The sequence below is a fragment of the Podarcis tiliguerta genome (genome assembly GCF_965153285.1).
Source record: "Podarcis tiliguerta genome assembly, chromosome: 8".
Taxonomy (NCBI): Eukaryota; Metazoa; Chordata; class Lepidosauria; order Squamata; family Lacertidae; genus Podarcis; species Podarcis tiliguerta.
This window is the reverse complement of record NC_139541.1, coordinates 1191585-1205558: the sequence shown is the minus strand read 5'-3', so window position 1 is coordinate 1205558 and position 13974 is coordinate 1191585. Positions and strand designations below refer to the sequence as shown.

Below are 13974 nucleotides of genomic sequence, written 5' to 3'. Positions count from 1 at the left end.
CAGACTGGGGTTGGGACAATTTTTTCTTTGGTTTTTTTTAGATGCTGATGGGAGATTAAAGTTTATATGGATTAAGGTACATAAGTGAATAAGCAATAAGTATTAAGCAGTGAAAGATGGAAGGAATTTGCTGATCTGATTAATAACTGGAATACAAAAAGGGAGGTGGGAGGAGGCCGAGGAAATAAGTTATTGGAAGATGGAATTTGAAAAATGGAATTTTTTTCTTTTTGAATGTTTTTGCTTTTTTGTTACTCTTTTGTGTTGGTTGGGTGGAAGGAGGGGGTTTTTATGTACCTTTGGGTTTTTGCTTTTTTCCCTTCCCTTTTTTTATTTTGTGGTATGTTGTTTTTTGTTTTTGTTTTTTGTCTTTGTAATTCTGTTTTTGTATTTGTGGAAAATCTAATAAATATTATTTTTTTAAAAAAAGAGAGAGAGAAATGTCGCGCTGGAACAGAGATCTTCAGACTTGCAGGCCCGTCTGGAGGAAGCCAGAGCTGCTCAGAAAGGAGCCACAGGTGGGCTATCGGCAGATGGGGGCAAGCCTGTGTGGGTGGAAAGGTTCCATGGCGACCCGGAAAGTTACTTGGATTTCAAAACTGAGATGAAATATTTTTTAGAGCTTCAATCGGCTCAGTTTGGGGACGATGCCCAGAAAGTTGCTCACATAATTAGGCACCTGTCGGGAGGGGCTAGAAGTTGGATCCGGCCGTTAATAGCCTCTAATAATGAAGCCCTCAGAAATCTGCCCAAGTTTTGGCAAGCGATGGACTTTATCTATGCAGATCAAAGTTTAATTGACAAGACGCAGGAGGAACTTTTGGCTTTGAAACAAGGCAAATCCACGGTGCGCAGTTACTGGTCAGAATTCGTTATGCTCATGCAGAAACTGGGGTGGGGTTTAGAAGCAGACCCTGTACAAGCTTTGTTTAAAAATGGACTGAACCCAGAAATTAAGGACGAGCTTGCGAGGGGCCCCCGCCCTAAAAACACGGACGAATTAACGAAGGCTGCTCTTGCGGTGGGTTTGAGACAGGAAGCCAGATGGCGGGAAAGGAAGCAAGGCAGAGAGCGGAGTTTCCATGGTGACCGCATTCTTGAAATGCCTGCAGCTGCCTCAGAACGTCAACAAGAGCAGGAGCCCATGGAGATAGGCACAGCCCGCGCGCGGGAGAGTTTGAAAGCACAATGGTCGGGCGGGAAGGAGAAAAAAGACTGGCAAGCGGCCAAGAGATGTTTTGTGTGTCAGAAAACCGGGCACTTTGCCAGAGTGTGTCCAGAGCGTCGTAACTGGCAGGAAATGGTGGGGGCCACCCAACAGGCAGAGGCAGAGGAATCCCAGCCTTTGGGAAATGGAGAAGCCTGGCTGGTGGTGGACCGGGGCAACAGCCAGGCGGGAGCAGCACCGAAAGTCCTCGGCTTGGGCACCCCAAAGCAAGCATAGTGTTGAAGGTGGTCCTAGAACTCCCAAATGGCCAGGCGGTGGAGGAGTTGGCCTTAGTTGATTCTGGAGCTTCGGCGTCATTTTTTAGTAAGGAGTTTGCAGCGCAGCACCAACTGAACCTGAGGCCTTTGGATTTTCCGCTGCAAGTGACCACAATTGATGGGAGAGAACTGCTGAGAGATGAAGTGACTCACTGAACCCCTCCAATGCGGATGCGGGTGTCTACCCACTCCGAGGTCATCGCCTTTCACGTGGCCACGCTGGCGGGTCCTCTTATCATATTGGGCATGAGCTGGTTGGCTTTGCGCGATCCGGTGGTTTCCTGGCATCAACGGTCCCTGACGTTTGGTCCGACACACTGCATGGAGAACTGCCTGGGTCTAGAGCAACCTCAACAAACGGAGAGCAGGAGGGCAGCAGCATGCAGAGCGGGGACGACCGAGATCCCGTCATGTTACAGGGATCTACAGGAGGTGTTCAGCGAGAAAGAGGCTGACGCGTTGCCGCCGCATCGACCATATGATTGTCAGATCAACCTGGTCCTGGGGGCCACGTTGCCGGTGGGAAAGACCTATTCCATGTTGGAGGGAGAGATCAAGGACCTAAAGGATTTTATTGAGAAAAATCAAAGACAGCAACTAGCAGCGAGCCTGGAGTTTTATCTATGCCGGCTTTGGCAGCACTCACGTCTCACACATGGGATACATGGGATCACAAGGAACGAATGGTACTGCTTGGGACCAGGTTAGGTCAGCCTTTTCCATCTACAGTCCATGCAGGTGACTACAATCTATGGGGGGGGCACTGCTACCCATACCAAAGTCCATTTGGCATGGGTTCAAAGGAGGGCCTTTTCCATTGGGGAGCCCATTTTGTGGAACGAGCTCCCTATAGAGACCAGGTGAGCATAGATAATGGAGGCCTTTTGCAGACAACTGAAGACCTTTCTGGGATTCCTTGACTATTGGTATAGAACTCCTTTAAGAACATTTTAAGAACCTGCTGGATCAGGCCAATGGCCCATCTAGTCCACAAACCTGTGGCCAACCAGAGGTCTGTGGGAAACCCAAAAGCAGCACTCAAGCACAAGAGCAGTCTCACTCACTGTGGTTCCAGCAACTGGAATTCAGACAGAACTTTGCTCTCTTGGTTGCTGCTGCTGTTGAAAAGTACTGTATATGGCTTGTCGATGTTTTAACTGGTGTTATTTATTGATTTTATGTATACTGTGAACCACTTTGAGATTTATAAAATGTATAAATGAAGAATAGCATTTCAGTATTAAAAAAACACACAGTGAAGTAAAATAATTGGGGAACAATGCTGGTCCACCTGGAAGTGAACCAGAGCACTCTGTAATTGTGGTGAGAATGCTGGAATAGGGCCAAGGAGACTAGTGTTTCAATATCACCCGGCCATGAGGCTCACAAGGCACCTTGGGGCCAGTGACTATTTACTGACCTTACTCCTACAGGGTCTTGTGAGGATAAAGTGGGAATATTTTGTGTGGTGGGGGGCAGGGACAGGGCGGGGGAGAGAGACCCATGCTTGTCACCACAAGTTCTTTGGAAGAATTGAAGTATAAAATTATTAGAAGTTAGGAAGCATCTGGCCCTGTTCATTTCAGAACATCACCCTGGATTGTGACCCAAGTTTGTCTGGAGTTTCCCAAATTTGGGAGGGTGGACTCTCCTTCTCCGTCTTTCCCGGCCCTTTTCTTACAGTCACCAGGAAGCTACAGTGGTAACTGGAGGAGGAGAAAATGAGGCACATAAATAATGAAGGAGTGCAGAGAAGCATCCCTGATGCTCAGCTCATCAGATTACAACTCAGATTCCATCACTGGTTCTCATGTGCTGACAGGTAGTTAGAAAATTGTGGTGGGTGTGCAGTCTGAGCATGCCCAAAGTAAGAAAGGAGGCGAAAGCCATTTTTCTGTAAGGAAGGGTAAAAAAGTAGGAAAGAGAACTGGAGCATCTCTGAGGTAGCCTTTTAAATGGGGGTCTAGGAGTCTGCATGGCCAAGAGCCCGAAAGAAGGGTGGTTCTTCAGTGGTGGAGCACCTGCTCTGAACGCATCTCCAGGTGGGGTGGCAAAAGACTCCTTCCAGAAGCCCTTTAGAGCTGCTGCCAGTCAGTGGGACTGGTGGCAGGCAACCTGTTGCCCTCCAGATGTTGATGGACTCAAACTTCCATCCTCCCCAGTCACCATGCCCAATGGCAAGAGACTGCATGAGCTGCAAACATCTCCTGAAAAGCGGTCTGAAAGCTTAACAACAGTCCAACAACAACCTATCAAACAAACAAACAGTCCACCATCTGGAGGGTTTTGAGCCCCCTCCCCCGCCCCGGCAGTGTAGACCATGGAAAACTAGATGGAGCAGTGGTCTGACTCTGTATAAGGCAGCTTTGTATGTTCCTGATCATGAGGTGCCCTGTGACAAAACACAGAATCCTACACCAGATTCTAGTCCTCGTTGCCATTTTACGTACCTGAAAAGTATCCACAACCCGATGAAGAAATTCAATGACAAAAAGCGGGGGTACCTCTGTCTGGATCACTGCCACAAAGAAGATCTTGTGCCGATAGACACTCAAGAGATAGTGGTGAGGGGTGGGGATCACGGGGGGCACATTTTCTGCCTCTGAGGCTCTTTCCTGTGCCTCAAAGAAGTAGTCACAAACCGAGCGGCTAACCACACTTTTCCAGTGTTTCTCAAGGAAGATGTCCCCAGAAGAGTTGATCAGGAAGAGGCTGTGAATCATGGCTGGTCCAACAGGGAAGCACAACGCTGGAGATGCCTTGCCAAGTCCAGAGGAAGTTGGACTGTGCTACTTCAGATCTTTAAAAAATCAACAGTGACAAAATATATATTACTTCATTGAGTGTTATTGAGGAAGGCCAGCTGACAAGTGTTGTACTAGCACCTGGGAGACCAGGATTCAGATCCCAGCTCAAGCATGAAGCTCCCTGTCTCTCTGCCTAACCTACGTCACAGGGTTGCTGTGAGGATAAAAAGATGGGATATAAAAGGAGTAATCAGAACAAATAAATCTCAGGACCAAAGTAATTTCACCCCACCCAGTCCTTATTGCCCAGCAGCCACAGCAGCTGCTCAAGATGGTTCACTGTTAAAACAGTGTTTATGGAAGACAATCTCACTCGGCTACGAGTGATCGACAAAGAAGCAAACAGCAGCTCATGAGGGTGTTGGGGTGGTTATATGCAATCTCAGTTTTAATACTGTTTGTGCCTTCAGAAGTTTAAGGACAGACCTGAAGCTTTGTTTCCATGTTTAACTTCCTGCTGAAACCCTGTATCTCTTTATGCTGCAATGAGGGGCCCCTCCAGGCGGCAATAATGCTGAGGAGGCATCCCAGAATAACCAAGGAGGGGGAATGATATGTGGCTGGTGCAGTATACATCCACCACTAATGCCCCATTACTGTGTCAATGACATCTTGCAGAATAGATCTTCAAAACAAAAAACACACACCACCATCCCCCGCAACCCTTGGCCAGTCTCCATTCACACACCCTCTACACGTGTCCCTCTACTTCAGCCCCCACCTCCTCAAATTTCAGAGTGCTCACTTTATCAATCATCTATTAAGCTTGAGCCAGTCTTGTCCCTTCACTTCCAGGTGCCCCATTACAAGTAAGATACCTTCCTTTCATTCCTAGCCTTCATCCAATTAGATCATCCTGTGTTAAGCTTTGGAGCCTACAGCAAACTGAGAGATGGTTCACACTTGCAGTCACAACCAAGAGAGAATTTCAGGTGTGGGGCCATGGCAGGAAACGTGATGTGATTACGATGCAATTGCATGGATGGAAAGTAACAGCGACAGTATTTGCAGAAATGGTGTTATGTTTTCTGCATGTACTGATCAGTTCCAGTTAGGCTTTCTCCACAGGGTCACATACCTTGTGAAGGCTTGAGCCGACCAACAAGCACTTTCTCTACAATGACATCCATGCACCAATGTCAAATATCAAGGGAATGCACAGGGGCATTTCTGACAATGCTGCACATTTATGGATCAGATTCTCGCTTAGGCTTTGCCAGAACCCAAACCTCAATGCGCTTCAAGAGCAGAATAAAACTTCTTTTATTTGTGCAGTTGTTTGACAGCTGGGATTGCAGACTTTATTTAAATTTACAAGAATGTTTCCTTTCTTAGCTGCTTATAATAAAATGCTAGTATTACAAATTAATGTGGTACCAGATAATAATATACTGTGTGACCCCAAAGCTCTGTTGTGAATTTCTCCCAGGCTTTCCCTTAGTAATCACCAGGGTCTCCAGCATCCACATTCCTGTTTTTCTGTTCAGGGATCCACAATTGCACTTGCCAGTCTTCCCCTAGAAAAAGCAAGGATACCATTAGGGACAGCCTCTGACCTTCTCTGCTTGGGAGGAGTGGAGGGGCCACATTGGACCTAAGAGGCACTCAGCAAGTAGACTTCTCATCATTTTCCAAATGGCTCTGAGGTTCAGGGCAACAAAGACAACACCTCAAAGTTGGGGAAGATGTCAAGGTATTCTCACCCCTTGCATTTTAAATAAAAGCACACATTCTACTTGTGTAAAAACACCAGGCAGGCCCCACGCTGATTCCTGGACCGTCCATGGGCCGGATTGAGAAGGCGATTGGGCCGCATCCGGCCCCTGGGCCTTAGTTTCCCTACCCATGCTGTAAGTCAACCCCCTACACAACACAGGTTGTAAATCTGCAAGCAACCCCAGCTGCAGTCTTTCAGCTCTCCAGAATAAAAAGCCCGCCCATGGATGTTACTTGTCATTCCTAAAATCCTCATTACAACTGCATAGCTCACAGCTAGACATCCACAGGGTTGGTTTTTTTTAAGAACCAAGAGCTCTACCACCACATTACAGCCTGTGTTATTTCTAAGAATTCCTATTACAATTGCCCCAGAGCACAGGGAGGATTTCTGCTAACTATTACTTAGTGATGTGGGTTAATAAAATAAATGAATTCCCCCTCCCCCATACAACTTAGGGAAATTTGCACTGAATAGTTTTCTGTTTCCATCAGAAGATATTGTGATGCATTGGAGTAACCTAATTTAGCACATTCGTTTTACTTGCATTTGGCAAATAGATTAAAAAATTAAAACTCCAAAGTAGCCTAATATTGAATTATTGCACTTGGTATCCATTCATTCTTACTAACAAACTTTTAAAATGGAAGCATTTTCATAGAAAAATAAAGAGCTGGAAAATGTTTCAACTCAGCATCGCTATTACGGCCCTACTGTCTTCTAGGATCCTAATGGAGCTCCTAAGCATCCCCACTGGGACACCTTCATGCCTAACACACCAGCACATGAGCCTGAGCCCCCCTCCCACTTACGCAAACACTCCCTTCATACAACCCTCCACACCTCCGGAACGCAGAGCCCTGTATCTTATGTACCTTTTCAACTCCCTGTTCTCCATAAGTATGCACATTGCAACCCCACAGATTTCACCCACATGACCTCATTGAATCCCCATAGCAACCTTGCCAGGGAGATTAAGCCGAGACAGTGACTGGCCCAAAGGGGCTTCATGGCTGTGTCAGGATTTAGTCTCCCAGGTCCTACCCTGACCAACGCTCTAGGTGCTGCACATGCTGGCTCAAGCAGCCTTTGCCAAAGGTGGTGCCCTCTGCATGCATGGCCATCATCTAGAAGAGTGTTTCCCAAACCTGGGGCTTCAGCTATTTCTGGACTACAACTCCCACCATCCCCAGCTAGCAATGCCAGCAGTGAGAGATGATGGGAATTGGAGTCCAAAAGCAGCGGGCAGCCTACGCTTGGGAAACACTGACCTAGAGGGCGCCACCTTGGCCAATGTTGCGCAGCGTTCCCACTGGCGGAACCCAGCGAGACTGCGGCTCCGAACCCCCAGTGGGCCGCAGCCCCGCCTTCCCGCCCGGGGTCTCGGCCTGCGACCCTCCCAGCCCCCCGGGGCTCCGGGGTCCGCCTCGCCCGCGCCCCCCGCCCCGGCTCACCGGACGCTTCCTCTCCTCGCCAGAGCCTTGGCCACGCCCCTTACCCCGGCGGTCTCCGCTGATTGGTTCGCGCGGACAGCCCCCCCCCCCCGCCGGCAGCACCAGCTGAGAAGGGGGCGGCTGCGTGGGGCGGAGCTCCTCCACGTCGGCCGCTGATAGGCTGGAGCGAAGGGGCAGTAGCGGGGCGACCTATCCGAGTGGCAGCCGCGGCGGCCCCTGAGCCTCGGCCGCAGCGGAGAGCGGGGCTGGCGATTGGTCGGCAGCAGGGGGGCTCTTAGCAACGGGCCGGCGCCCGAACCCGCGCCTCGTCCGCCCACGCACGCGCGGCGCGTGACGCTCAGGTGGGCCTCGCGCGGAAAAGAGGGCGGGAGGGCAGTGACGTCATCGAGGAGCAGCCGCAGCGGGCGCGTCATTCTGGCTCTTTTAGGGGCGCCCGAAGAGCTGAAAACACAGCCGAGGGGGGGGGGGGAATGGCTGGGCAGCTCTCTTTCCCCAAGGGCCGCAGGGAGCCTTCTCCCGGTCGCAGTGCAGAGTGTGTGAGGACCGGGACATTCGCAGGGGAACCAAAATGCTTGTTTACAAAGCTATTGTACTACCAACATTCCTGTACGCTTGTGAAACATGGACCACTGATAAACACCATCTCCAACTCCTCAAAAGATTCCATCAACGGTGTCTCCGAAAAATTTAACACATCACTTGGAAAGACAGGAGAACTAATACCAGTGTACTGGAAGAAGCAAAGATCACCCGTGTTGAAGCGATGATTCTTCAACATCCACTTCACTGGACTGGTCATGTTGTGCGGATGCCTGACGATCGTCTTCCAAAGCAACTACTCTATTCCCAACTTAAAAATGGAAAGTGTAATGCTGGTGGTCAACAAAATATGTTTAAAGACTGTCTCAAGGCAAATCTAAAAAAATGTAGTATAAAGACTGACAACTGGGAAACACCGGCCTGCAAGTGCTCCATTTGGAGAACAGGCTTTACCAAAGGTGTCATTGGCACTCAAACTCAGGACGCAAGGGAGAAAGGTGCTAAGAGGAAGGCACGCATGGCAAATCCACAACGTGATCAAGTCCCACCCGGAAACCAATGTCCCCACTGTGGAAGGACGTGTGGATCCAGAATTGGCCTCCACAGTCACTTACGGGCTCACTGCTAAAACCCTGTTTTGGAAAACAATCTTACTTGGCTACAAGTGATCACCAAAGAAGATAGATGCAGACTTGGAACAAGAGCTTAATGTGCCTTGATTAGAGGACTGTGGACTGCTATGCCTCTCCATCACAGGTTGTCTGGGATGGATGAAAATAAACCTGTTTGGTTGGGAGAAGGCTCTGCTGACTCCATTGACCAAGTGAGGCTAGCTTGGATAGATGACTTGTGACTAACTTGTTTGGATTATGGGTTCTCCAGCCTCTGGCACTGGAATTATATATATATATATATATATTATAAATATTTTATTCGATTTTACATAAAAAACGACAAAGCAAAACAAAAACAACAAACAATACACCAAAAACATACAGAATTACACAAACATAACATACTACAGACAACAGAAATAAAAACAATCTTATCTTCATATTGATCTTGCATTAACTTGTTTCTCTGACTTCCCCGAGTCTCCCTTCCCTGTATTCCAATTCATACAATTAAACAACAAATCCCTTCCCTCTGTCATATTTAACCTCCTTTCTTGATTTGAATGTCTTAATATAGCTTATTCAATGCTTAGAACTTAAGATGTTGGGTCTTCTAATCTTTAAAGTTTTACTCCAATAACCTTATACATTCAATCTGATGTTATTTTAACATTCATTAATCTTGTAGTGTTTCTGTAAATAGTCTTTAAATTTCTTCCAATCTTCCTCCACCGTCTCTTCTCCCTGGTCTCTGATTCTGCCAGTCATTTCTGCGGATTCCATATAGTCCATGACTTTCATCTGCCATTCCTCCAGCGTGGGTAATTCTTGTGTCTTCCAATACTTTGCAATAAGTATTCTTGCTGCTGTTGTGGCGTACATAAAAAATATCCTGTCTTTCATACGTACCTCTTGATTGACCATGCCCAGGAGAAAGGCCTCTGGTTTCTTCGGGAATGTGTATTTAAACAATTTCTTCAGTTCATTATAGATCATCTCCCAAAAGGTCTTAATCCTTGGGCATGTCCACCAAAGGTGAAAAAAGGTACCTTCAGTTTCTTTACATTTCCAACATTTGTTATCGGGCATATGATAAATTTTTGCTAGTTTGACTGGTGTTATGTACCATCTGTATATCATTTTCATAATATTTTCTCTTAAGGCATTACATGCCGTAAACTTTAACCCAGTGGTCCATAACCGTTCCCAGTCAGCTAGCATTATGTTATGACCCACATCTTGTGCCCATTTAATCATTACTGATTTCACTTCCTCATCCTGTGTATTCCATTTCAGCAGCAGATTATACATTCTTGACAATATCTTAGTTTTGGGTTCTAGCAATTCTGTTTCCAATTTTGATTTTTCCACCTGGAAGCCAATTTTTCTATCCAATTTATATGCCTCCATTATCTGATGATAATGAAGCCAATCACGAACTTTACTTTTTAATTTGTCAAAACTCTGCAATTTCAATTTATCTCTATCTTGTTCTAGTATCTCCCAATATTTTGGCCAATTGGCCTCCATATTGAGTTTTTTAACTGCTTTTGCTTCCATCGGAGATAACCACCTTGGAGTCTTATTTTCAAAGAAGTCCTTATATCTAGTCCATACATTAAACAATGCTTTCCTGACAATGTGAATCTTAAACATTCTGTGCACTTTAACCTTGTCATACCATAAGTAAGCATGCCACCCAAACGCATTGTTGAATCCTTCTAAATCCAGCATATCTGTGTTTTCAAGAAGTAGCCATTCTTTCAGCCAGCAAAAAGCTGCTGCTTCATAGTAAAGTTTCAAGTCTGGCAGGGCAAAGCCTCTTTCCTTTGCGTCTGTTAGTATTTTAAATTTTATTCTTGGCTTTTTGTCTGGCACTGGAATTATAGACCTGGGACTGCTTGGAGTGAGATGAAGACCCATGAGGATAGAATGACAGGCCTGGGACTAGAATGTTGGGTCTCTGGGACTGGAATGTCAGACTAGGGATTCCACACCTGGAATTCCAGTCTCAGGGGTCATCATTATTTTACATGTTTGTCAAGATGGAAGAACCCTTATATAAGAATTTGCCGCTGTCTGGAGAGCATATGCCAGCAGAGTCTGAAGAGAGGGGGCAAGGAGAGAATGGAGGATCTAGGTGAGGGGTCAAGTGGGAGCCTGCACAGAGTGACAGCTGGTCAGAAAGGGAATCGGAGCCCATCAGTCACAGACGTCACTGGAGGGGAGGCTTACAACATAGAGGGAGAAGCAGCGCAGGAAAAAGACGTACTTCCGTTGCTTCTTCCGTAGTAAGAGAAAGGGAAACCAAAGTCCAGTTGAGTCATCGTAGGCTCTAATGGAGGCTGCTCAGGAGTGACCTGCTGGACTTTCTGTTTGTTCTTTGCAATAAATCTTCCTTTTTAATTAGCCAGACTTGTGCATTTTAAGTGCTGCTTACAATGTTAGAAGTGTGAACCCACCACAGTATTTGGTAGATCCTGATTCAGCTGTTTGGGAAATAGTTCACTTTTGTCTGAAGCACTTCTGAGGTTGCTTGATTCACCTCAGGGTCCAAATCCAGTTCTGGGGGAAAATGAAGCTACTTCCTGCCCTCCTCAGTGTGGTGTAATGGTTAAGAGCGGTGGACTCGTAATCTGGGGGACCGGGTTCGCGTCTCCGCTCCTCCACATGCAGCTGCTGGGTGACCTTGGGCTAGTCACACTTCTCTGAAGTCTCTCAGCCCCACTCACCTCACAGAGTGTTTGTTGTGGGGGAGGAAGGGAAAGGAGATTGTTAGCCACTTTGAGACTCCTTAGAGTAGTGATAAAGCGGGATATCAAATCCAAACTCTTCTTCTACTATGAGGACTAAAAAATGGATATAACATTTTCCCTCTATTGGCAGAAGTGAATGGAATTTGCAGGCATTGTAACCACTGCACAGTTCATATAGCAGTCCTAATTACAGGTGAATAGATCCAGTTTTGGTTTATTTGTTTATTCTGGATGTGCTTAAAGTTTGCTTCTTTTTAAAGGGAAACATCTACCACTTTTTAAATTTCTTGATAGAAATTGATGAAATTTGCAAACATAGTATACCCTTCTGAAGATATCAGGCCTGCCTTGTCAGCTTGTGGAAGGATAGCTACAGTAGTTTTCCTACAAGGGCAGCCTTTATAGTTTTAAGGTGAACCACTTAATCTCCTTTAATGTTTTATGAACAATAAATTTGATAATTGTACACATGGGAGGCACCCCTAGTTAAACAAACACGCAAACAAGCCTGACCAAATGGCAAACCAATATGGGTCTATGTGCAAGGCACCTTTAAAGTTTACATTTTGTTTGTTTGGTAGGAGACAGCTAAAAATGATTTGATTCACTCCCAGTGGTTTCTCAGGCAATAATTTTATTATGCAAATAACATACATTGCAGAGGTGCCCCCTAGGAAAGTAGCCTGCAGAATTTCAGAGGCCCAATCTTGCAACATCCCTGTTTTTGCCTAGTTACAGTCATGAGATTGCAAGTATCTCTAGGACCATATACAATGGTCAGGATGGGTGAAGTTAGAATCAAATAGGAATATATACAATTGCATCAGGCGTCCTACTGGGAAGACCCAGTTTTCTGAGTGCATGTTCTGGAAGTTGGGCAATAGGGGCAGTACAGGATTCCTTTTGGTGTCCAGCTGCACCAAGGATTCCCTGTCCGAGCTGCTTCTGGTCATGGCGGATGTTCTCCTGGAGACACCTAGTTTGGTTGTCCTAGGGGATTTTAACATCCATACCGACACGACCTTACAAGGGGCCGCTTGGGACTTCGTGGAAAGCATGGCCTCCATGGGGCTGTCCCTGAATAAGTTGGGCCCAACTCATAGTCATGGACATGCCTTAGACCTGGTATTCACCTCTAGTGATGTGGGTGATCTGACACTAAGTAAAAGTGAAACAAAAGAAGTGCCATGGTCAGATCACTTTCTGGTGCAACTGGACTTCTCCACAACCCTTCCCCTCGCAGGGAGGTGGGACCAATTCGGATGGTCCGCCCCCGCCACTTAATGGATCCAAATGGTTTCCAGAGAGTGGTAGGGGATGCTTTATCCCATGTTGATGGCCTTTCAGCTGATTCCCTGGTGGCCCGCTGGAATGCGGAGTTAACCAGGGCTATTGACTGTCTGGCTCCGAAGTGCCCTCTCCGATTGCATGGAACCTGGACAGCCCCGTGGTTTTCTTCGGAGCTGAGGGTGATGAAACAATCGCTGAGACGGCTAGAGCGTCGGTGGCAGAAAACTCACTCCGAATCTGACCGGACACAGGTTAGAGCTCAACGTCGAGCCTACCAAGTGGCGATAGCGACGGCGAAGAAGACTTTCTTCACCGCCTCTATTGCATTTGCAGAAAATAGTAGCAGGAGACTCTTTCAGGTGGTCCACAACTTAACGGAACCACCTTTACCACCGGGGCCTTGTAAAGACCCCAAGATCTCCTGCAACGATTTTGCAAAGTTTTTTTGCAGATAAAATCACTCATATTCGGAAGGAGCTAGACACTACCGTGGGAGCAGGGCTGGGGCGGGAGAGTGCTATAGCCCTGTCTGGTCAAGTTGCATGGAATCAATTTCAATCCGTTACCCCCGAGGATGGGGACAGGCTGCTTGGACACGTGAAACCAACTACCTGTCTCCTTGATCCTTGCCCATCCTGGCTAATAAAAGCAAGCTGGGAAAGGCTGGGCGATGGGCTCTGTGGGGTGGTGAATGCTTCCCTCTGTGAGGGAACATTCCCAGATCCACTGAAAGAGGCGGTCATTAAACCGCTTCTTAAAAAAAACATATTTAGACCCGGCCAGTATGGCCAACTATCGCCCAGTCTCAAATCTTCCATTCTTGGGCAAAGTGATTGAGCGCGTGGTTGCTGAACAACTCCGGGCATGCCTGGAGGATGCGGACCATTTGGATCCCTTCCAATCAGGATTCAGGCCTCATCATGGGACTGAAATTGCCTTGGTTGCACTGGTTGATGATCTCCGGCGAGCTAGGTACAAAGGCGAGAGTTGTTTCCTAGTTCTGCTGGATCTCTCAGCGACCTTTGATACAATCGACCATAACATCCTTCTGGACCATCTAGAGGGGCTGGGAGCTGGGGGCACTGTTATACAGTGGTTTTGCTCCTTCCTCCTGGGCCGTGTTCAGAAAGTGGTGGGGGGGGATGAGTGTTCAAACCCCTGGGCCCTTACTTGTGGGGTGCCTCAGGGTTCCGTCTTCTCCCCCATGCTTTTTATGAAGCCACTGGGAGAGATCATCAGGGGTTTGGACTGGGTGTCCATCAATATGCAGATGATACCCAGCTCTACATCTCTTTCAAATCAGAACCAGTG

At 47.1% G+C, this 13974-nt stretch overlaps 1 protein-coding gene across 4 annotated transcripts in view; it reads right to left on the bottom strand.

Moving 5' to 3' along the window:
- The window catches only part of AP3M2 (adaptor related protein complex 3 subunit mu 2), a 28925-nt gene extending 21316 nt beyond the window's left edge, over positions 1-7609 (bottom strand). The window contains exons 1-3 of one of the 4 annotated variants that reach the window (XM_083456621.1): positions 7464-7544; positions 5741-5809; positions 3936-4285 (exon numbers count right to left, since the gene is read on the bottom strand). In XM_083456621.1, the coding sequence (XP_083312747.1) occupies positions 3936-4208 (273 nt within the window). In that variant the 5' untranslated portion in view covers positions 4209-4285; positions 5741-5809; positions 7464-7544. Of the gene's footprint in view, positions 1-3935; positions 4286-5669; positions 5690-5740; positions 5810-6975; positions 7443-7463 lie in introns of those variants that run through there. The other 3 variants (XM_083456622.1, XM_083456623.1, XM_083456624.1) reach the window with 3 other exon arrangements.
- Between the last annotated feature and the right edge of the window lie 6365 nt (positions 7610-13974).